Source organism: Pleurodeles waltl, chromosome 5 (assembly GCF_031143425.1).
Source record: "Pleurodeles waltl isolate 20211129_DDA chromosome 5, aPleWal1.hap1.20221129, whole genome shotgun sequence".
Lineage (NCBI taxonomy): Eukaryota > Metazoa > Chordata > Amphibia > Caudata > Salamandridae > Pleurodeles > Pleurodeles waltl.
Window position 1 is genome coordinate 807,936,233 of NC_090444.1, and position 22,200 is coordinate 807,958,432.

General features: G+C 43.6%; 1 protein-coding gene across 7 annotated transcripts in view; it reads right to left on the reverse strand.

Moving 5' to 3' along the window:
* Window positions 1-22,200, reverse strand: part of LAMA2 (laminin subunit alpha 2) — a 3,379,260-nt gene that overhangs the window by 1,513,350 nt on the left and 1,843,710 nt on the right. For all 7 annotated transcript variants that reach the window (XM_069234829.1, XM_069234828.1, XM_069234823.1 and 4 more), the window contains one exon: window positions 9,220-9,431. In XM_069234829.1, coding sequence (XP_069090930.1) covers window positions 9,220-9,431 — 212 coding nt within the window. The remainder of the gene's footprint in view (window positions 1-9,219; window positions 9,432-22,200) is intronic.

Consider the following 22,200-nt stretch of genomic DNA (forward strand, 5'->3'; position numbering starts at 1 on the left):
AGATTTTTGTTGATTTGGTCTTGTTTGATTTAAATAGATTTTACCTATTTTTCTAAACTGGTGTGGTGTCCATTTTGTAGTGTTTTCACTGTATTACTGTGTGTGTTGGTACAAATACTTAACACATTTTCTTTGAGATAAGCCTGAGTGCTTGTGCAAGAGAATGAGCAGGGGCTGCCTTAGGAATCTATCTCCCTTACCCTGACTAAATTGAGGGTCCCTGCTTGGACAGAGTGCAAACTGACTGCCAACCAGAGACCCCATTTCTAACAATATACTATTACAGTAACTCAACTCTAACTGAAAAAATATAAAACTAAAATACATTTATCTACAGTTGCCACTGTTATCTGATGGATGTGCCTAAATACTTGAACACTATACCTTCTTTGAGGTTCAGAAGATACTACAAGATTCTAGTTGTTATTCATAATTTGCATTGTTCTACGCTTCCACTTAAGAATTATTATTTTAAATACACTACTCAATCTAGACGTGCAGTTTATTGTGTGGGGTTACTGTATATTATGGGGGTCATTCTTACTTTGGCGGGCGGCGGAGGCCGCCCGCCAAAGTAACCCCGTCAGAACACCGCACCGCGGTCGAAAGACCGCTGCGGTGATTCTGAGATTTGCCCTGGGCTGGCGGGTGGCCGCCAAAAGGCCGCCCGCCAGCCCAGGGCAAATCAACCTTCCCACGAGGACGCCGGCTCAGAATTGAGCCGGCGTAGTGGGAAGGTGCGACGGGTGCAGTGGCACCCGTCGCGTATTTCAGTGTCTGCATAGCAGACACTGAAATACTTTGCGGGGCCCTCTTACGGGGGCCCCTGCAGTGCCCATGCCATTGGCATGGGCACTGCAGGGGCTTCCTGGGGCCCCGCGGCACCCCCTACCGCCATCCTGTTCATGGCGGGTTTCCCGCCATGAACAGGATGGCGGTAGGGGGTGTCTGAATCCCCATGGCGGCGGAGCGCGCTCCGCCGCCATGGAGGATTCAGAAGGGCAGCGGTAAACCGGCGGGTGACCGCCGGTTTACCCTTTCTGACCGCGGCTGAACCGCCGCGGTCAGAATGCCCTTCGGAGCACCGCCGGTCTGTCGGCGGTGCTCCCGTGGCCGGTGACCCTGGCGGTCACCGGCCGCCAGGGTCAGAATCAGGCCCTATGTGTTTTAGGGCCTGATTTATATTTAGATGGGCAGCCCGCCATTCTGCAATGGATTTATAGTAAAGTACTCCACCCACTTGGTGGGAAGGCCACCCTCCAAATGTATAAATGACTGCAAAGCAGGCAATCATCTATAAAGGCATTGGCAGGAACTGCCATCATGGCGGTTCCTGTCAATGCATTTTACTGTTTGCTAAAGGGAGGAGTCGGAAGGACACAGCCTAGCAACAAGCATCATTCTTTTTTTTCTTTTCCAAAAAAATGTCTCTGACAGCCCTGGACGTTAAGGGCCATCAGAGAAATGGAAACATGTCCACCCACCCAATTTAGATGGGAGGATATATAGTCATATTTTTAATGTTCCTCATTGCCTGGTAAAACTTGGTGGTAAGTGACAGTAAAACCTTTCCAGTGCTCCCCTCGCCAAAGGAAAAGCCTCCCATGGTGAGGGGAGCATTACTTTTTTATTTTCAAACAGAAAATACAGTTTTAGGGTTCTCTTATTGAAAATACAAAATAATACTGTTTGCTACGAGGCTGCGTCCTTCCGATGGAGCCTTGTAGCAAGCAGTAAACTGCATGACAGGAACCACCATGAGGACAGTTCCTGCCAGTGCCTTTATAAATGACCTCCTGCTTGATGGTTATTTATAAATTGGTTCGGCGGCCCCTCCACATAAAGTAATTTACTCCATTCTCATAGAGGAATGCAGGCTTGCCCGCCTAATTATAAATCAGGCCCTTAGTCCTAATACTGCATCAATGAGAAAATCTTGACTGTCTAACTTTGCAGAATCAACAATACAAGGAAAATAACTTAACTATGCAGTTGGAGAGTCTAAGAAACTGGGTTATTGGTTGAAAGGGGTGGGAGGCAAATACAGGGATCAGTTTAGCCCCGCTGAGGAATTTGATTCTCAAGTCCAGCGCAAAGAGTTCTATTCATGTTGGAAGAAAACGGGAGGAAGGGTCTTTTGGCGCAAAGAGCACATGAAGCATCACAGAAGGTCACTGCTGTAGCACGTAGATCCGGTCATCACAGGACCTTTGCACTGGCAGTTGTTAAGGGCTGTTGTTGCTGCTGTAGCAAGAAGTGCAGGTCTTGTGTTGCCAGTCACTGCAGCAAGCCACTGTAAGCATGAACAGCAGGTTTCACAGGAGCTGGGAGTCATCGTGGGTGGCAGATATTTGGTGCAAATTGGCCCATTTATGGTTGCAAGGAGTCTGAATTTCAGGATTTTAGCCATTTTTTCTTGGAGAAGCTTCAACGATGTTAGCAAAGTGTCAAGGACCTGGGGGGGGGTCGACACCCCTTGAGGATCAAAACTCACTCCAGCAGACCCCAGCGGCATGGCTCAGGGAGGTCCAGGCAGGTGCGATTGCATCTGGTCAGATGGACAGATGTAGAAAGGCCTATGACTCTTGTGTTCCTGTAGCTCACACAGGAGGTCAGCCAACTGGCCCTTGAAGTCAATTTGGGTAGCCTGAGATCAAGGCACACAGGTCAATTTCTTCTTCCTTAGACAGCAAAGCAGTCCTTCAAGCAGCAGGGCAGTTCTCTGGCAGCAGGGATGCCTTCTCTTGAAACTTCCTCATGTCCAGGAGTGTTCTGATAAGGGTCTCCGGAGGTCCAATATTTATACCTGGTGCCAGCTTTTGTGTGGGGGATTCCTTGACCTACCACCAAGAAAAGTTCTAGAAAATTCTTCCTCATTACCTGGTTAAGTCTCCAAACTGTCAGGGGTGACTGAAGGCAGGGCAGGCTTGGTGTCAGGGTTCTTTGTTAGTCCTGTTGCTGGACTGAAGTATAGACCAAAAGTGGAACTGAGTATAGACCATCCCCAGTAATCCTGCCAGGATGGGGCATACCGTCCACACCTACATCCCTTTATGTCACTGTCTGGAAGTTATACACACACCCCAACAGAAGAACCATTCACAGTAATTTGACCCAGGACCCTGGAAGTAAGGCAAAGTTGACTGGGGCAAGAAAATGTCAAGTTTGGAAAAGTGGTATTTTCAAAATTGTAATTTAAAATCTAACTTTACCACTAAATAGGTTTTTAAATTAAAATTCCTTTGAGTGTTAACAGCATTTCTCTATCTGCTCCCAGTCTAAACTTAGCACTTATTAAATGTGAGCCTTTTACGACCACCTTGGGGTGACTTATAAGTATTAAAATCAAAGGTTTAGGCCTGGAAAAGGGTTTATTTTATTTTGCCATGTAGATCTTAATGGCATTTTTCAACTGCACACAGGCTGCAGTGGCAGGCCTGAGACATGTTTAAAAACAGCAACTTTAGTGGGTGGCAAATGAACGCTGCAACCCACACATATAATTTAATTTACAAGCCCTGGGTACATGTAATACCATTTACTAGGGGTGAATATGTACATTAAATGTAGCAATCAAGTATATGGCAATTGTATCATGTTTTAGAAAAAGTGCACAAATACCTAATCCCAACAAAAATGAGATCAGAAACACGATGCAAACATTTAGGTGTGACCCTACAGATAGGGGAGGTCTAACAGACCGCAATAGAATCCGGAGCACTGTTGCACCGATGGAATACTACAGTGCATACTGTGGATAATGTCCAATAACCACTAACTGCCCCAGGACCCTGCTAAAGTATCTGAGACTGCAACATTAATATTTAAAAAATATTAAAAAATCAAATATGCAAAGCAATTTTGAAATCCACAACGGCAAGCTCATAAACCACCACAGTTAGCTTCTTGGATGAATGCATGATGGGTCTGCACCTGAGTTCCATAATCCCTTTATATTTATTATGTGCTTATTATGCTAATTTAATTGTATTGTAAAATATCTGTTTGGAGCACTAAGTAACTATCTATAATGACATAAAGATCACGAGAATATAACATACAATCACCCATAAGCCTTTCCAATCATTTGTGCAGATCGTTCAGAAACAAGTCTTAGCCTGAGAACAAATACAGACAAGATGGGCCAACGCTTACATGAGGGCACAAAGAGCAGCAAATATGATAATGCACGCCTGTGGTGCACTGCTAAAGAAAACAATTCACATATTTGGGTACAATTTGAATACAAATGATGCATGAAATGGCTGGCACATCAGACCGATGTTTCTCGGAAAACATGATCAATGTATTGTATTTTAATTCAAGTTTGTCGGTAGATTATGTTGTTCGCTGATACTGCACGGTGCCACCTTTATTTTTTTATTTTATTTATTTAATGCGTTTTTATATAGCGCGGACTTTACCCGAAGGTGTCAGAGCGCTTCACAATAGGCAAAGTAAAGATACAAGAGGAGAAAAATTACAAGTGAGCCTGTTACAAAAACAAGCGTTACATTACAAGAGGCAATCGTGATAATTGTGCACGTATCAAGAGCAAAAAATAAACGAGGTAGCAAACGATACGTTATGAGAGGAAAAAGTGACGTGTGCAGGTTACAAGAGTAAAAAAAGTACGAATAGAGGTAAAAAAAGTTGCAATCAATGGAAGACACTCAAAACACTAAAACAATAGTTATGTTACATGAGGCAGTGGTGGCCGTTGTGCATGTATCAAAAGCAAACAAGATATAAGAGGTAGCAAATGATACGTTGAAAAGGAAAGGTGCAGTGTGCATGTTACAAACGAGTACAAGATACAGGTAGAGGTAAAATACTGCACTAAATGGCAGACACTCACAACACAAAAACACCCTGGGAAGGCACTTATATAGGCATGGAGAACAGAATATCCTATAATGGAAGGACTTCCTTCTGAAAACAGAGGGCTTGCATTAACTTTGGAAGTGTCTTTGAAGGAGGAGAGCTTTGAGGTCAGTTTTGAAGGCCTGGGAAGAGGTGGTGGTCCGAAGCTGAGGCGGAAGTGAGTTCCAGATTCTCACCGCGTTGCCTGAAAAGGATTGGGCCATCAATCTTTCCTTCTTGAAAATGGGGGGTTCAAGCAATAACTTTTCTGCATTACGTGATGGTCTGGAGCCCCCAGAGAGTTTCAGTTTATTCACCAGGTAGCGAGGGGAGGAGGAGTGCAAGGCTTTGTGGGTGATACATGCAGTTTTGTAGATAGATCTTGCCTCTATGGGAAGCCAACGGAGGGTGGATAAAATGGGTGTGATGTGGTCGCTTCTTTTGGCCCCATATATGAAACGAGCTGCTGAATGGAGAATAGACTTCAGGGGGGAAAGGTGGGATTTGGGAAGGCCAGTAAGAAGAGAGTTACAGTAGTCCAATCTGGAGAGAACCAGCGCTTGGACCAGGGTTTTAAGGTCGTACTCCAAGAAGAAGCGACGAATCCCCCAAAGAAGGCGCAGTTGGTGTCGAGCAGACTTTGCAATGGAGTTAATGTGGGAGAGTAGATTAAGTTTTTTGTCAAGAATGACACCAAGGGATTTTGCGCTCTCGACAATGATGGGCTTATTGTTCATTAGATTGATCTGATCCATCCATGTTTGCACTGGGGGATGAGAAAGGGAGGAGGAAAGGAGGAGGAATTCTGTTTTGGAGGGATTCAGGATCAGTTGATGAGTTACCATCCAGTTTTGAATGGAGTCGAGGGTAGAGCTAAGGAAGGAGAGATCGTGATTGGAGGCCACCTTAAGGTAAATCTGAGTGTCATCCGCATATAGATGATAGTGGATCCCGGATTTACTCAGCAGATTTCCCAACGGTTCTAAATAGAGATTGAACAGTGTGGGCGCAAGTATGGAGCCTTGAGGAACACCTTGACTGACTGCTACAGGAGCTGAAAGACTGTTCGCTATTTTGATCATTTGGGATCTATCAGAGAGGAAGGAGGCAAACCATTTGAGCACAGTGCCCTCCATGCCCATTCTCTGTTGAAGAGTGTTAAGGAGAGTGTTGTGATTGACAGTGTCAAAGGCTGCAGAAAGGTCAAGAAGAATTAGAAGACAAGACTCCCCTGAATCGAGTATCCGCAGCGCGTCATCAATCACTAGCAGCAGGGCTGTTTCAGTGCTGCGGTTTTGAATGAAGCCAGACTGGAAATTGTCAAGAAGATCATTTTCCTTGATATGGCGAGAGAGTTGTTTCGCTACACATTTTTCTGTGATTTTCGCAAGAAAGGGTAGGTTAGTGATGGGACGGTAGTTGTTGAGGTCGTTCGCATCAGCAGTGGTTTTTTTTTAGCAGAGGGGTGACCTGCCCAGTTTTGAAGGACACAGGAAGGGAGCCTTGACTGAGGGAGAGGTTGACCAGAGTGGTCCAGTAGGAAAGAGAATTAGTATAGAAGTCAATGGCAATGGCACTAGGGATGGGGTCAAGAGAATGGTTAGAGGGCTTTGTATCGAGGATGCATTTGAGGAGAGCATCGTCAGAGATGGGGTCAAAGTTTTGCCAAATGGTTAAGGATTTGCACTCCTCTGTGGGGGTAGGATGAATGACCTGATCTACAAGTGATTTTACCTTTTCGTCAAAGAATATAGCGAATTCCGCTGCTTTCTTTGTGGAATCTTCCAATTTGGAGGTTGGGGGAGAGCTGTTAGGGTTCTTGATGAGGTCGAATAGTTTTTTGGGTCTATTTTTGGCTGAGTCAAGGAGGGATTTGTAGTGCGACGCTTTTCCAAGGAAGATGAGATTGTGGTACTTGGATCTTGCTGAACGAAGCGTGGCCAAATTTTCAGTGGAGGGTGCTTGTCTCCATTGTTTCTCAAGGGCTCTTATGAACTTCCTTTCTTCATAGAGGGATTTGTTGAACCAAGGTGCTGAGGGAGTGGGCCTTTTCTTTTTGCTTTGGAGAGGAGCGACATTATTGATTTCGACTGCAAGGACTGTGAGGCATTGGGAGGTGAGTTCGTTGACATCTAGGTCCGGGTCTAGCCTTGGAAGTGATAGCAAGGCAGAATTACAGAGGGTACTGAGGTCAATATTTTTAGTGTCACGGAACCAGGAAGTAGCCCTCTTAGGCTGGCCCAGAGTTATAGAGTGTGATAGGTGAAGAGAGAATGGGATGAGGAGGTGGTCCGACCAGTCTACATGAATAGGGGTAGCGATAGTCAGCAAGCCTGCTTTAGAAATGACAAGGTCTAGGATTGAGCCTTTAGAGTGTGTTGTTTCTGTGCAGTGTTGGATAAGATCGTTTGCAGAGAGGAAGGTGGCCAGCAAATTCGCATTTGTGTCTTGAGGCGAGCCCCAGTGGACATTGAAGTCACCCACGAAGATCTGATTGTCACTTTGCGTGAATTGGTCGCTGATGCAGTCCGTGAGTTCCTCCATAAACGAAGGGCTGCTACCAGGCGGGTGGTAAATAGCATGGAATCTGAGAGGTGAGCGGTGGTGCAATTGAAGCTCAAGTGATAGGCATTCAAAAGTGTGGCAGGAGCTGTTAGGAAGAGCCTTAAGTTGAAGGGAGTTTCTAAAGATGACCGCAACACCTCCCCCCACTTTGTCAATTCTGTCATTTCTGAGTATAGAATAGCCTGTGGGTACAAGGAGATCAAACATAGAGTGAGAGGTATCGTTGAACCAGGTCTCTGTGAGGAAGATCATGTCAATATTGTGCTGGTTGATGGTATCGGAGATTTCAAGTTTGTGTTTAATTGCAGATCTGCAGTTGTGGAGCAGACAGCGCAGCTCTGACACAACTGTTTTGGTGACGGGGGCACTTGGGCTATGAGGGGTGATAGGGATATTGTGCTTATATGAGGGCGCTCGGGAGGATTTAGGTGGGCGAGTGGTTCCGACAGAGGAGATGGTCGGAATAGTGTAGATTACAGGGTTACTGGGAAGTGGAAGTGAAGGAAGGGTGGCGTTCGAGTGCTTGTGTGGATTTGCAGACGACTGGCTATGTTTAGCTATAGTGGGGTGAGGTGGTGAGGTGCATCTCGTGGAAGGGTGAGTGTTAGCCAAAGGAATTGAGGTGTGTGGAAAAGTCGAGATCTTGGAGCTTAAAACTAAAATGGTAGCTTCAAGTTGGGAGATGGCGGTGATTAGAGAGCCTAGCTTTTTTTCCAGAGAGAGTAAGGAAGAGCACGGCGTAATGGGTGGCTCGATGGAAACAGGAGGGGGTGCACTAGGCAGTGTACGGCAGGAAGAGGTGGGGGAACGGGAGGGGAGTAGGGGTATAGGGTTCAGAGGTGGGGAAAGGTTTAGGGTGAGAGCAGGAGTTGGTGCACCAGGGGTGAGAGGAGAGTTGTTGTTGTTGGCGTAGCAAGAAGGATAGGAATTAAGGGCAGAACTAGGGGGCGATAGTAGAGGAGTGGGGCGGTGGGGCGATAGGAGAGGGGAGGAGTGTGAGGAGTCGTAGGGATTAGGGAGGTATGAAAGGAAGGGGGGGGAGTTGGATAGAGTTGGATAAGTCCTGGCAGCTGAGTGAGGTGGCTGTGATGGAGCGGGTATCGGGCAGAATGGGGGGGATTGGGAGAAAGGGAAGTTGAAGAAAGGAAGTGATTCTGCTCGGTCCGAGGGAGGGAAGGGGTTACCAGGGGAGGAAAGGGGGTAGCACAGCAGTGCTGGAGGAGAGTGGGGAGGGAGAGAGATGGAATGTATTTGCGGGGAAATCGGGGTACATAGTGAGGGGAGGAGTGGGCGGAAAAGAAGAGCGGAGGAGGGAACAAGGGGAGCGTAGGGAACATAGACAGGGGGAGAGGGCTGGAGGAGAGGTGGTCTAAGGAGGGGGGTGGCCGGAAGCCATAGGGGGGAGGAGATGAGAATGGAGTGCCGGGACGGTGCGGAATGGACGAGGAGCGTGTTAGCTAGAGGTAAGGCTGAAGTGAAGAGGGGAGGGGCACACTGTGAGGGGGGAAGAATGCGAGGGGAGGTCCGAGGGGAGAGAAGAGGGTCGACCTGTGCCTCCCCAGGGTGCAGCCTGTTGGAGAGTGGGGGGGTCAGGGGAGGAGAAAGGGAGTAATAACCTAAAATAAAATGCATGAAAACTACATTTGTGTTAAGCAGTAAGAATGCACAGTTTTGACTGAAGCGCCAAACATACTTGTCCCATTACTGAAAGGCCCATAGAGCGGTGAAAGACGTGTCAATACATTTGAACTCAATCAGTGGGTACATTAATCAGATTGAATGCATACTTACCGATGCAATTGCTGGCACTAAGAGCATCTCCATAAAAGCTGTCTGCACACAGGTTACAATGTTGGCCTGACACACCTGGTCGACATATCTGGCAAACTCCAGTAACATTATCACAACTCCCTGGGACGGAGAGGTCAAGATTGTCGTTGCATGGACACTTCTGGCATGAGCCACCTGGTACTGTGGGTCCTCCATAATGGCCTTCCGCGCACCTAAGGGAAAACGTTGAGTCAGGTCAGAACACCTCTTTCATTTATTTAATTATCCACCAAAGTTCCCACTCCCTCCGCGGTTTCTGTTTGCTGTTGGCACCCCACTGCGAGAAAACCGTTCCTCGACAGGATTAAACATGTGATTTGAATTTGTAACTCTGATTCCTATTATTCATGCTATTTTCATTGAACTGTTGAGAAGATTCTTGCAGAAGCACTAGTAGTTACATTTCTTTGGTAGAAGGGAGAGTACATGGTAGGAGAATAATCGTGTCACCACAAAAAAACAACAAAGACAAGCATTTCATAGGAGATGGACTGGCACTGAAAAGAATTGTTTGCCATGAACCACTTTCTATATAAATACCTGCGCATTGCATCTTGTGTTTGGTGCCCGGCAACAATGCTGAAACGCGCTTGCAACACAGCTTTGCCACTCGAAACCGTTCTTTACTAAGGAGTAGGGATGCTGAATTTCATTGTTTCTACTAGAGTAAGTAGGCTGGAAACATGCAGAATATTTTACATTTTAATAGAGTCCTTTATCGGTTCTGCTTGCAGGGCAATACAAGCAAGGTGCAGTAATGGAACACGTGCTCTGTGGAGTTAGACGTGAGTAATGTACTGCTAATTTTGACCTGCTATACACTATCTGAATGCGCCACCCCCGACATAATGCAACATCACATTTATAGCAGCAACAAAATTAATTTGTTTTGGCATGTGATAGACCAAAAAATTCAACCATCGAATGTATAATATTCTGCCAGCTCATTTTACATTATGTGTTTTTTTTTTTTGCAGTAGCTTTCTCTGTCGAGAAGACCCTGCGTAAAAAAACACTTTTTTTCTTCAGGACTATACTGACATCCATGTAGCACTTTAAGCATTCAGACACAATATTATTCTATACACAGAGTACAGCTCTTGCATAGAGTCCTGTCTTCTCACTTTCTGCTTCCACAAACAAGCATCATTATTGCTCATATAATGGCTTCTTAGAACTTTGGAATGTTCTAAGAAGCCATTATATGTGAAGACAATGAAGGATTCCCTGATAAATAATAGCTGGTATAGGCCTCCTGCTTCATTATTTCAATGTTACTATTTATGTTTCTTCCTTTTCAATGTAAAACATTCTACTCTCAGTGGGTGGAATGTCCTAATAGCATTGTAGTCCTTTTGCCTCAGGCTATACCTGGAGTTAAAGGCACTCTTCCTTGTTGAAGGCCCTCACCTGAGACCCGGGCCCATAATTTGGGTTCAGGGCAACAACTGGTATAGACCTCAGAGGTGGAATGTAATGATAAACAAAGTATTGACATGTCACTATGAAACCATTTCACAGGACTTAGTAGAATGACCAGATGCTAAGGATTTAGGTACCACTTACAGATATATGGAGCATCTCTACATTATCAGAAACTCTACATGGTTGGTAGGACTCAATTCCATCTTGCAAGGTAAGCAGTGGATCCTGTGGTTGGATGTTTATTACCTCCTTGTAACAATTCATTATTACCAATTTTTGAAGGCCAGAATGGTGAAAGAATTGTTCACACTGTTGGAAAAATTTAGATGTGCCTCTTTGACCGCTCTTTCTGTGTTTTACAATAATTTCAAGTCATCGCTAGGTGCAGGCCTATGGCTGACACTCTAACTTCCTTCTTGAAAGCACAAGATCAGCTTGAAAGACTTATAACTGGGTAGCTCTTTAAAGTGCAGATCAAGGACATTCCCAATTTGAGGCACCAGGTCTTTGGTCATTTTTGTCTCTTGATTGTTGCAATTAAAAATTGCATTGGGCATTTAGTTTACAATTTCTTAGCCTTAGGGTACAGCAGTGAAAGTAGTGAAAAAAACAGCTGTGAACGGAATCCCAGACCGCTCTCTTCCCTCAAAATCTCTGCAGACTATGAAAAACTATTTGAACTTGTTTCTATTTTGTAAAGCAAAAAGGTACAGATTAATCTACATTACAAAATGTTCCACTTTCTGAGCAGGTTTAGAAGTTGTAAACAATGTTTTAGGATAAAGGACTGGGATTGTGTCCTACTGTTAAAGTGCTCAGGTTACCCTTATGTCAGCTCTGGTGCATTCAGAAAAGGCTGCTCTCTTTCATTTAGGTTTGAATGTGCATTAATCAGAACACATTTACGAGACAATATTCTGGATTGTTCCCCAGACAAATGTGGGTGCACACATTGCCTCTCTTCATACAGTTTAAATTGCAATTGAAGTCTCAAGATCACTTCCACATATCGATCTGAAAGTTAGAGCAATATTGTAGACCCATGTAGGACACGGCAGCTGATGGATATGGAGATGCTTGCACTGATAATGCTATTTCATCAAGAAGAAGAATTATGTGCAGATCCTGAGGTCACAAGGTCACTTTCAAAGCAGTTTTAAATCACTTCATGACAACCTGTATTTTGTGCAATAGTTCCAGCAGGATCAGGACCTTGAGCCCTTCTAAATCCAGATAAGAAGATAAGACATTATTCTTCCAGAGTAAACTGAATGCCTCAGAATAAACTGAATCCCAACTGCTGGTATTTCTGACTACAATTGTGGTCTTGATTATGTTGTATCTGTAAGATTTCATTGAAGATATCTGCTAATTGGAAGTGTCAGAATGTTGTGATGGAATGTAACTTACTTTTTTTGCCTTTTGCAAGACCTGTTCCTAGAGCTAAGTTGTATTTTACACAGTATTGTCAGAATAACACATATTGGCACTCTCTTCAATACAAGTGCCTCTCAAACATCTGACTGAAAACACCAGTTTTGATTAACCATCTGGTGTCTGGAAAGGCAGAGTGTGAACAAACAATGGTCAGGAATGTGACCCTGAGCAATAGTCAGCGCCTGACATAAATTCAAGCTTTCCTTCTATCACCTTCCTAGATCTCAGACTACCAGACAGCATAGCTGTGTGGTAGGCGAAAGACAACTTAGGGAGTTTCAGAAAGTTAGACGTATGAATGGCTTCTGTCCATTGTTTGCCATTGGCTTTGTGGTTTACAACTCACGTGTTCTAGCTTTCCATTTGCTGGCTGTATTTTCTTTAGGCTCCCAGGCTCAAGTTTGTACCTCCCCATGCCAAAGCTGTGTTTCAGTATTTTTATACGAACTTGTTTTCTGTAATAGACAGGCCTATAAATCTTGTTCTTATCTTGTCACACTTGCTGGGCATTCACAGAACAATATTAAAGATCAAGCTGTGTCTTCGAGGGAGCCTGGTGTTTATTTTGCTTTCCGCTGACTTCAATGTGAGAGTGTTTGCAGGAAAAAGGAATGCAGCACACTTTCTCCATGGAGCCTGCTTGTGCACTTTTTTAAATTATATTTTAGACATAGCCATCTCAAAAGGTATCTCATTCTTCATCTGCACAAAACATTTGCTTTTCATTTGTGGGGCATGAAGTTTACCATTAGTATTGTCAGGTTGGGTGAAAGCATGAACGTTTCTAAAATCATGTTTGAAAACTATTACTTACAAAACAATTTGCACTGATTTAGTCTGGTGTACTAGTACTACTGAGGTGAAACAGTTCTGCATGTGAGTGAAATAACGTTTCTGAATTTTTGCAGAGACTTTTTCATATTTAACACGTTTTGTGCAAAATGTCTTTGCAAATGAAGGTGGCCTCAACTTTAAGTGTACAGAACACCCTTGTTATTTGCTTTCCTTCATGTCGGTTAACTTGTAAATAAAAGATTGCCCGTTTTCAATGGGGGGTCGCATGCAAAGTTCAAGAGGGCACCTGCGGACCTCACTGATTTAATCTGATACACTACTACTACGAAGATAAATCAGTTCTGCATGTGAATGAAATATATTTCTGGGATTTTTGCAGATACTTTTTGATATTTAACATTTTTTTTTTTGCATAATTCCACTTCTTTGGTGAATCTTTTTTAATTTGTGAAAGCGCCTTTTTAGAAACAAAGTACAAAACCACATTTCAGTCCCAGCTTCAGCCTAACCTATGGTGATTTTGGACAATTTACAATGTTCATGGCCCATTCACTGTCAAGCACAGGATAAAATCTTTTCACAGGAAAGAGCCAGCCACATTGTAACGCAATTTGACAAGCTTGGTTTTCACTTTGATGTGTAAAGCATATGTGTTATTTATGACATCTGTGGCAACTCGTTTAAGAGAGTTGGAAAAATGTAAAGACACTTTTTAGGAAAGCGTTTGTGTTTATGTTTAGCTACACAATGTATTCAGTCTGCAACTGTGCCTTTTTCGAAACTCATATATTATTACTGTATATAAGAAATTTCCTCATTTGTCCTTGCAGGCACTAGGGCCATGATTTGAATGGTGCATCAGTTTCAGTGGCACTGTGGTTAAAGGTTTTAGGAAACCCACTTAACACCGCATGTTGCTATATTTTCCTACTAAACATGAAGTCACTAGTACAGTTACTTTGCGGGCCATATTTTGAATGGTGCAACAGGTGCTGTGGCACAGAAGCCAAAAGCTCTAGGAAACCCAGTGAACACCTATTATTGCTAATTGTTACTACTAAACAAGCAGTCGCAAGTGCAGTTACTTTGTGGGTGCTGGGGTCATGTTATCAATGGTTAAGCAGCTGTAATGGCACAGGGAACAAAAGCTCTAGGCAACTCACTGAACACAAATTACTGCTCAATGTTACTACTAAACAAGCAGTCACAGGTTCAGTTACCTAGCGGTCACTAGGGCCATGAATTGAATGGTGCAGCAGGTGCAGTTTTGCAGGGGCCAAAAGCTCTAGGAAACCCACTGAACACTGATTATTGCTTAATTTACTACTAAACAAGCAGTCACCAGTGCAGTTACCCCACAGGCACTAGGACCATGATTTTTTAAATTTATTTGAATGGTGCAGCACGTGTAGTGGTACATAGGACAAAAGCTCCAGGAAATTCACTGAACACCAATTATTGCTACATTTCACTACTGAACAAGCAGTCACAAGTGCAGTTGCAGCGCAGGCACTTGGGCCATGATTTGAATGGTGCAGCAGGTGTAGTGGCACAGGGGCAAAAAGCTCTAGGGAAACCACTGAAAACTGACTGGTGGCAACTTTTGAATACTACACAAACAGTCAAAAGTGCAGTTGCCATGCAGGCAGTAGAGCTATTAAATGAATGGAGCAGCAGATGCAGTGACACAGTGGCCAAAAGCTCTAGGAAACCCACTGAACAGGTACCATTGCTACATTTTACTACTAAACAAGCAATCACAAGTGGAGTTACCTCGCAGGCACCACGGCCATGATTGGAAAGGTGCAGCAGGTGCTGTGGCACATGGGCCAAAAGCTCTAGAAAACCCACCTAACACTGATTAGTGCTACATTTTACTAATAAACAAGCAGTCACAAGTGCAGTTACCTCGTGGGCACTGGTTCCATGTTCTGAATGGTGCAGCAGCTGTAGTGGCACAGGGGCAAAAAGCTCTAGGAAACCCACTGAACACTGATTATTGCTTATTTTACTACTAAACAAGTAGTTCCAAGTGCAGTTACCTCGCGGGCACAAGGGCCATGATTTGAATGATGCAGCAGGTGCAGTGGCACAGAGGTCAAAAGCTCTAGGAAACCCACTGAACACCGATTATTGCTAAATTTTATTACTAAACAAGCTGTCACAAGTGCAGTTACCTCGTGGGCACCAGGGCCATGATTGGAAAGGTACAGCAGGTGATGTGGCACATGGCCAAAAGCTCTAGAAATCACTCTAAACACCAATGATGGGTACATTTTACTACTAAACAAGCAGTCACAATTGCAGTTATCGTGCGGGCACTAGGGCCATGATTTAAATGATGCAGCAGGTGCAGTGACACAGGGGCTAAAAGCTCTAGGAAATCCACTGAACACTGATTATTGCTACATTTTACTACTAAACAGGCAGTCACATGCGCAGTTACCTTGCAGGCACTAGGGCCATGATTGGAAAGGTGCAGCGGGTGCTGTTTCACAGTGGACAAAAGCTCTAGAAAACCCACTTAACACTGATCATTGCTATATTTTACTACTAAACAGGTAGTAATAACTGCAGTTATCTCGGGGACACTAGGGCCATGATTTCAATGGTGCAGCAGGTGAAGTGGCATAGGGGCCAAAAGCTTTAGGAAACCCGCTGAACACTGATTATTGAGTATTTTACAACTAAACAAGTCGTCACAAGTGCAGTGACCTCACAGACACCAGGGCCATGATTTTAATGGTGCAGCAGGTGCAGTGGCTCTGGTGCAAAAAGCATTGGGGAACCCACTAAACACTGACTCTTACTATATTTTACTACTAAACAAGCAGCCACAAGTGCAGTTAGCTCACGGGCACTAGGGTCATGATTTGAATGGTGCAGCAGGTATAGTGGCACAGCGGCTTAGCTATGGGGAACCCACGGAGCACTGACTGTTGGTAACTTTTGACTTCTACACAAACAGTCATAAGTGCAGTTACCTCACAGGCAGTAGGGCTATGATTCGAATGGTGCAGCAAGTGCAGTGACACAGTATCCAAAAGCTCTAGGAAACCCACTAAACTTGTTTCATTGCTACATTTTACTACTAAACAAGCAATCACAAGTGCAGTTACCTCGCAAGCACTACTGCCATGATTGGAAAGGTGCAGCAAGTGCTGTGGCATATGGTCCAAAAGCTCTAGAAAACCTACTTAACACTGATTATTGCTGCATTTTATTATTAAACAAGCAGTCACAATTGCAGTTACCTCGTGGGCGCTGGAGCCATGTTCTGAATGGTGCAGCAGCTGTAGTAGCACAGGGGCCAGAAGCTCTAGGAAACCCACTGAACACCAATTACTGCTAAATTTTACTACTAAAAAAGCCGTCACAAGTGCAGTTAGTTTGCAGACACTGGGCCATTATTGGAAAGGTGCAGCACGTGCAGTAGCACACAGGCCAAAAGATTTAGGAAACCCTCTAACCACCAATGATGGATACATTTTACTACTAAACAAGCAGCCACAAGTGCAATTACCTCATGGGCACTGGTGTCATGTTCTGAGTGGTGCAGCAGGTGCAGTGGCCCAGGGGCCAAATGCTTTAGGAAACCCACTGAACACTTATTATTGCTGTATTTTACTATTAACCCCAGCTCAGAAATGGCTATGGCTGATATTTCCATGCTCCCTAGCAACCGTCTGCCGTCCCAGTGCTCCTGTGGTGCAGTGCGAACACCGCCTCCTTCACCTCCACTGCCCTGCTTCCTGACCCTTCCTCTCTCCTCTCACAGCCTTCCTTCCTTGCAAGCTTTCTCTTCTCCTCACTTAGGACACTAGCACACCTTTTTTCACAGTACAGGTAGCTTTTATAAAGAGCACCCAAAAGTTTTATGAAGTATTTCAGTGCTTTATAAGAGCACAAAGACAATTTTTTATGACACTTGGGCAAATACATGACTTTGCCAGGATCACAGGATGTTGAGCCGATGTTGATACTCAAATCCAATTCCCCAAGTCAGCAGTACTTTCTGTTACTTCACATCTTTATTACAGCCATCTGCAACATGTACAAAAAACATTGACAAAGACAATAGAGTTTGCATAGGTGAAACCTAATAGTTTGCAAATGCTTTTTCTTTATTATTAAATATAATTTAAGCTTAAAATACGTACCTTCAGGATATGTGCTGTATGTAAACTCCTCCAACATTTGATTTTACTAAAATGTAGTCCATCTAGAATGCACCCCAGGCCATCCAAAAGATGCACATAACTGACTTGCCTCTTAGTTCACTATTGGTATTGTCAGGGTAGGAGGAAGCATGAACGTTTCAAAATTCAAGTTTGAAAACTAATACTTACAACAACAACAAAACTTTCACTGCTTCAGTATGATGTACTACACTGCTAGTAAGATGAAACAGTTCTGCATGTGAATAAAATACATTTTTGGAATTTCTGAAGAAATCTTTTCATATTTTTCACCTTTCTTGCAGAATGTCTTTAAAAATGAAAATGGCCTAAATATAACTGTGCAGGACACTCTTGTTACTTACTTTCTTTCACACTGATTAGCTTGTAAATAATGATTGCCTGTTTTCAATAGGGGGCCACGTGCAGAGGTCAGGAGTGTGCTAGTGGCCTCAAGACTAAAGATCTACAGGGACGTTATGGTATAGATTATACAGCAGCGCTGGGTTCAGTTACACATAGTTGCAAGGAAAAAAATGCTATAATGCAGTCAATGCTGGCTGTGTCACCAGACTTTCTATCTTTACTTTAAGTCATTTGCAACATTGCTAAAAAACATTGGCAAAGCCAATAGATCTTGCATAGGCAAGACCTATTAGCTGTGCCAATGCTTGTTTTTGCAGTAGACACCTTAATTGTGATGTGTATGCCCACATGTAGGTTCCGTGGTCCCTGTGCCATAGAAATAAATCTCTGTCTCATTGATAATACCTAACTAGATCGAAATCTGTCTGGGGTTGCTTGTGTCCCCATCTGGAGAGGACCAGGCCTGGAATTTCAGTTTGGACTGCTCCTACTGGACCACGACCAAGTCTGATTTTCATAATGTGGGTGTGTGTCTGGAATAGCACAGTGGGCAAAAAACAATGGTCAACAACTTATTGGACTGTAGCCCAGAACAATTGTCAGTGGCTCTAATTAATGCATGCATTCCTTGTATCACTTTGTTTTTAAATGAACCATGATGCAGGAAATTAGGTTGAGGGGGGTGAAACACAATCAACCCCAAATTAACCTGTGCTTAGGAGTCTGGTAGCTTGGCACAAGATCAGTCCAGCTTAACTTAGAGGCAATGAGTAAAGTATTTATGCAGCACTTTGAACTGTAATAAAGTGAAAACACAACACAAGAAAAATCCCACACCAATTTAGAACAGAGTAAAATTTAATAAATTATTTGAGACTAAAACAACAAATGTTCAATTGGTAGAACCAGAGATAAGCACTTTATAAGATTTAAGTAGAAAATAGTGCTAAAAAGTACAAAGCACCAACTGTACTTATTTGGTTGTGCCAGACCTGAATAAAATCTCAAGTTCAGGCTGACCGCGATAGAGCGCATACCAGATAAAGAGACCAAGTCAGGCCCACTGAACAAAGGCCCAGATTTACAAGGCCCGAACGCCTCTTAGCACCACACTAGTGTCATTTTTTTTATATTAATGTGGTGTTAAGGAGGCCATTCTCCTTCATCATATTTACAAAGTGGCGCAATGTAGAACCCCTTGCTTCACTTTATACATGTGTCAGGTATAATGTATGCAAGTGGGGTGTTCCCATGCAGGGAGACCGCAAAAAATGGTGCAGTGAAATCTACAAGATTTCACTGCAACATTTTTTCCATAATTTTTAAGGCCCACGTGGGCCAGGCTTTGAAGTGACGGGCCCATAGTAGCCTTCGGACCTTTCTAGTGCTTGGCTGCACTAGCACCATAATTCATGGCGCTAATCCAGCAAAGCGCCACAATAACGTCATAAATTATTACACTATTGTGGAAACAATTGCCATGGTGCACCGTATTGTAATTACGGTGCAACCATGGTGTTGTTAGGTGGGGCAGGGGAGGCGCAAGAAAAGTGGTGCATCGGGGCAGATGCACCACTTTCTTGTAGATCTGGCCCCAAGTATCTTATACCCTAGGTGTGTGGTCTGCATGTCGCTGCTTTGCAAGACTTTGCATCATCCAGCGCCGGTTCTAGCTAACGTTGGCAGAGCTTTGTTTGGCTCTGTGTTGGTTTCAATGGAGCTGGCAGTTGTGCGGCGAGGTCAAGCGAGGCTATATTTCGATTGCCATTGATTTCGATGAGGATTGCAGCTGCGCAGCTAGACTTTGCAGGGATTAACATTGCGTTCCTTCACATCTGGACTGGCAGAGCACCTTCAGGCCCACTTCTAAGAGTCCAGGACTGGGATGGCACCATTTGGGGGAACAAGACTCACAGCAGGCAGAGTCCAGGTCCAAGGTTCAAGATGGTCTCAGCCTTTTCTGTGCCTGAGTCTTAGATCAGGATGTCAACCAGCAAGCCCTTCAGGTCACTCTGGTGGTCCTGTATTCAAGATATTGGTCCAGTCATTTTCACTCAGCAGCAGGGCAGTAGAGTAGGAGTCCTTCTTGTAGCAGAGCAGCACAGAAGTCCTTCTGAGTCTTCCACAGGTCCAGAGGTGTACTGAAGAGTGGGTCTAATGTTCCAATATTTATACTTGATGCCAGCTTTGAAGTAGGAGACGTTTCTAGAGATTTCCACACTCAAAGGTGTTTGGACTTTCCGTCCTCCCTTCCCTGGCTCCAGCTTGTCTGGGAACCCAAAAGACTAGTGTTGAACCCTTCATGAGTCTGCTGAGGCAGATCCTTTGTGATGTGCAAGTGGGTTAGGTGACAGCTCCGCCCCCTATTGAGTCCCACCAACACCTATTCCCCCTCTCTCTCTCACTGCCTGGGAGAGATATGCAAAGACCCTCTACACCAGCTACACTTATCAGATGACCCAGGATACAGGCTGCAGGCACCAATTGATTGGGGCAAGGAAATGCAAACTTTCAAAAAGCGTCATTTTCTGATTTGTGACTTAAAATCTTACTTTACCATTGAAGAGGGCTTTAAATTACAATTATATAGACATCATTCTCAACATTGCTACCTGCTCCCAATTGAAAGTTACCCTATATCAAATGTAAAGCGGTACCCCCAATGTTCTCCTGTGGGAAAGGCAGGCCTTGCAGTAGTGAGAAAAACAAATTTAAGCATTCTTCAACACGAGGATGTGTAAAAGTTAAAAATACATGTCTAACTTTTTAAACACACTGCACCCTGCCCTATGGGCTGTTTATGGCCTGCCCTAGAGGTGACTTATAGGTATTGAAAAGGAAGGTTTAGACGTGGCAAAAGGTTTTTTTAGCCAGGTCAGAATGGCAGTTTAAACTGCACACACAGACAGCAATGGCAGGCCCGTGACGTTTAAAAAGGCTACTTAAGTGGGTAGCACAATTATTGCTGCCGGTCAATTGGTAGCATTTAATTTAGAGGCCCTGGGTACATGTAGTACCATTTTACTAGGAACTTACAAGTAAATTACATATGCCAATTGGGTGTAAATCAATTTCACCATGTTTCAAGGAGAGAGCATAATCCCTTTAGCACTTGTTAGCATAAGTGAAGTGGTGCAGTGATGATGCAGAACCTCTCATTGCAGCCTCACAGCTCCTCAGAACCAATGCATCATGTTGGCTGTACATAGCGTTCTCAACGCACAGCCTCGTAGCACTCCACAACCAGGATTCAAGATACTCCTTTTCAGCTGGCCTTGTTGGTCCCTATAGCCTGGACCATGATCCATGGTTTTCATCTAAACTTGTGACTTTGTTCCGATTTGGCATGACCGGATATCCACAGTTGGCGCTTTGTGTTACAAGGAGCTGTTGCATGTTTGCAGAGGTGTGGAAGCAGGCTGAAGTATCTGTTTGTACTAAATATTTGTCCCCTCTCATTGGAAAGCTATTACTTGTCCCTTAGTTTAAAAAAATGCAATTGTGTGTATTTTCACTGAAATCTTTGAACCTGCATATATATTCGGTTCAACTGATATATTTTTATCGTTTTCTTGATTTAATTATTAAATTGAATTCTATTTTTCCTAATTTGGCGTAGGATGTTTTTTCATGTTGTGTTTTCACTTTATTACTGTTTGAAGTGCTGCATAAATGCTTTACATATGTCCTCTAAATTAAGCCTGACTTCTCGGTGCCAAGCTACCAGAAGATTAAACACAGGTTAATTTGGGGTATGCCTATACCTCACCCTGACAAGGATTTGGGTTCCTGATTGAGTATTGTATTCCCTCCTCAATCATTAACACAATTTCTCATTGAGCGCCTTAAAGATCTTTGATGACATCCCCGCAGAATGCATTTATGCTCTTCTACTTCAAGGCTGATGCACCCTGTTGCTTTTTCTAGTGTCAGGCTATTGCTTGTTTGGGATGGAGCCTTACACCATTGCCTGAGGAAAATATAGATTTGTTTAAAATATAAACGGTATCTCATTTAATTTCTCCTTGTTAAGAGAAATCAAGGCCCAGATTTAAGAGGGCCTAGCATCTCCTTGTACCATATTAGTGTAATTTTTTTAATGCTAATGTGGTCCAACAAGGCCAAAATCACCGCCCCAGACTTACAAAGTAGAACAATGCATGCATTGTGCCACTGTTTAACCCCTTGCGCCACATTATCCCTGCGCCAGGCATAATGTATGCAAGGGGGGCATTCGCCCACTAGGGGGATCTGAAGAAATGTCACAAAGAAATCTAAAAGATTTCTTTGCGCTCTTTTTTGCAGCATTTTTGTCACCTGCATAGAGCAGGCATTAAAAGGAGGTGCACCATTATAATTGGCCTCAATGTATTTTGAAGGACTAGCACCAACATTTTTAACGCTAATCCTGCAAAACGCCAAACTAGCATAAAAATGTTGACGCTAGTTCCATAACTGTCACCATGATGCGCTGTATCTTATATACAGCGCACTCATGGCGGCGCTTATATACATATATATATACATAAATCAAATATAGATATATATATATATATATATATATATATATATATATATATATATATCCATATATTTATATTTTGCATACAAATTTTCTAGCCCACCAACAAATGTATTTTTTTATTAAGATTAATTTTACATTGTTAACCCAGAATACATCAATTCTGCTTTAACACTGATTTATCAAGCCTTTGTGTTATCCTTATGTCACGCAAGGTGA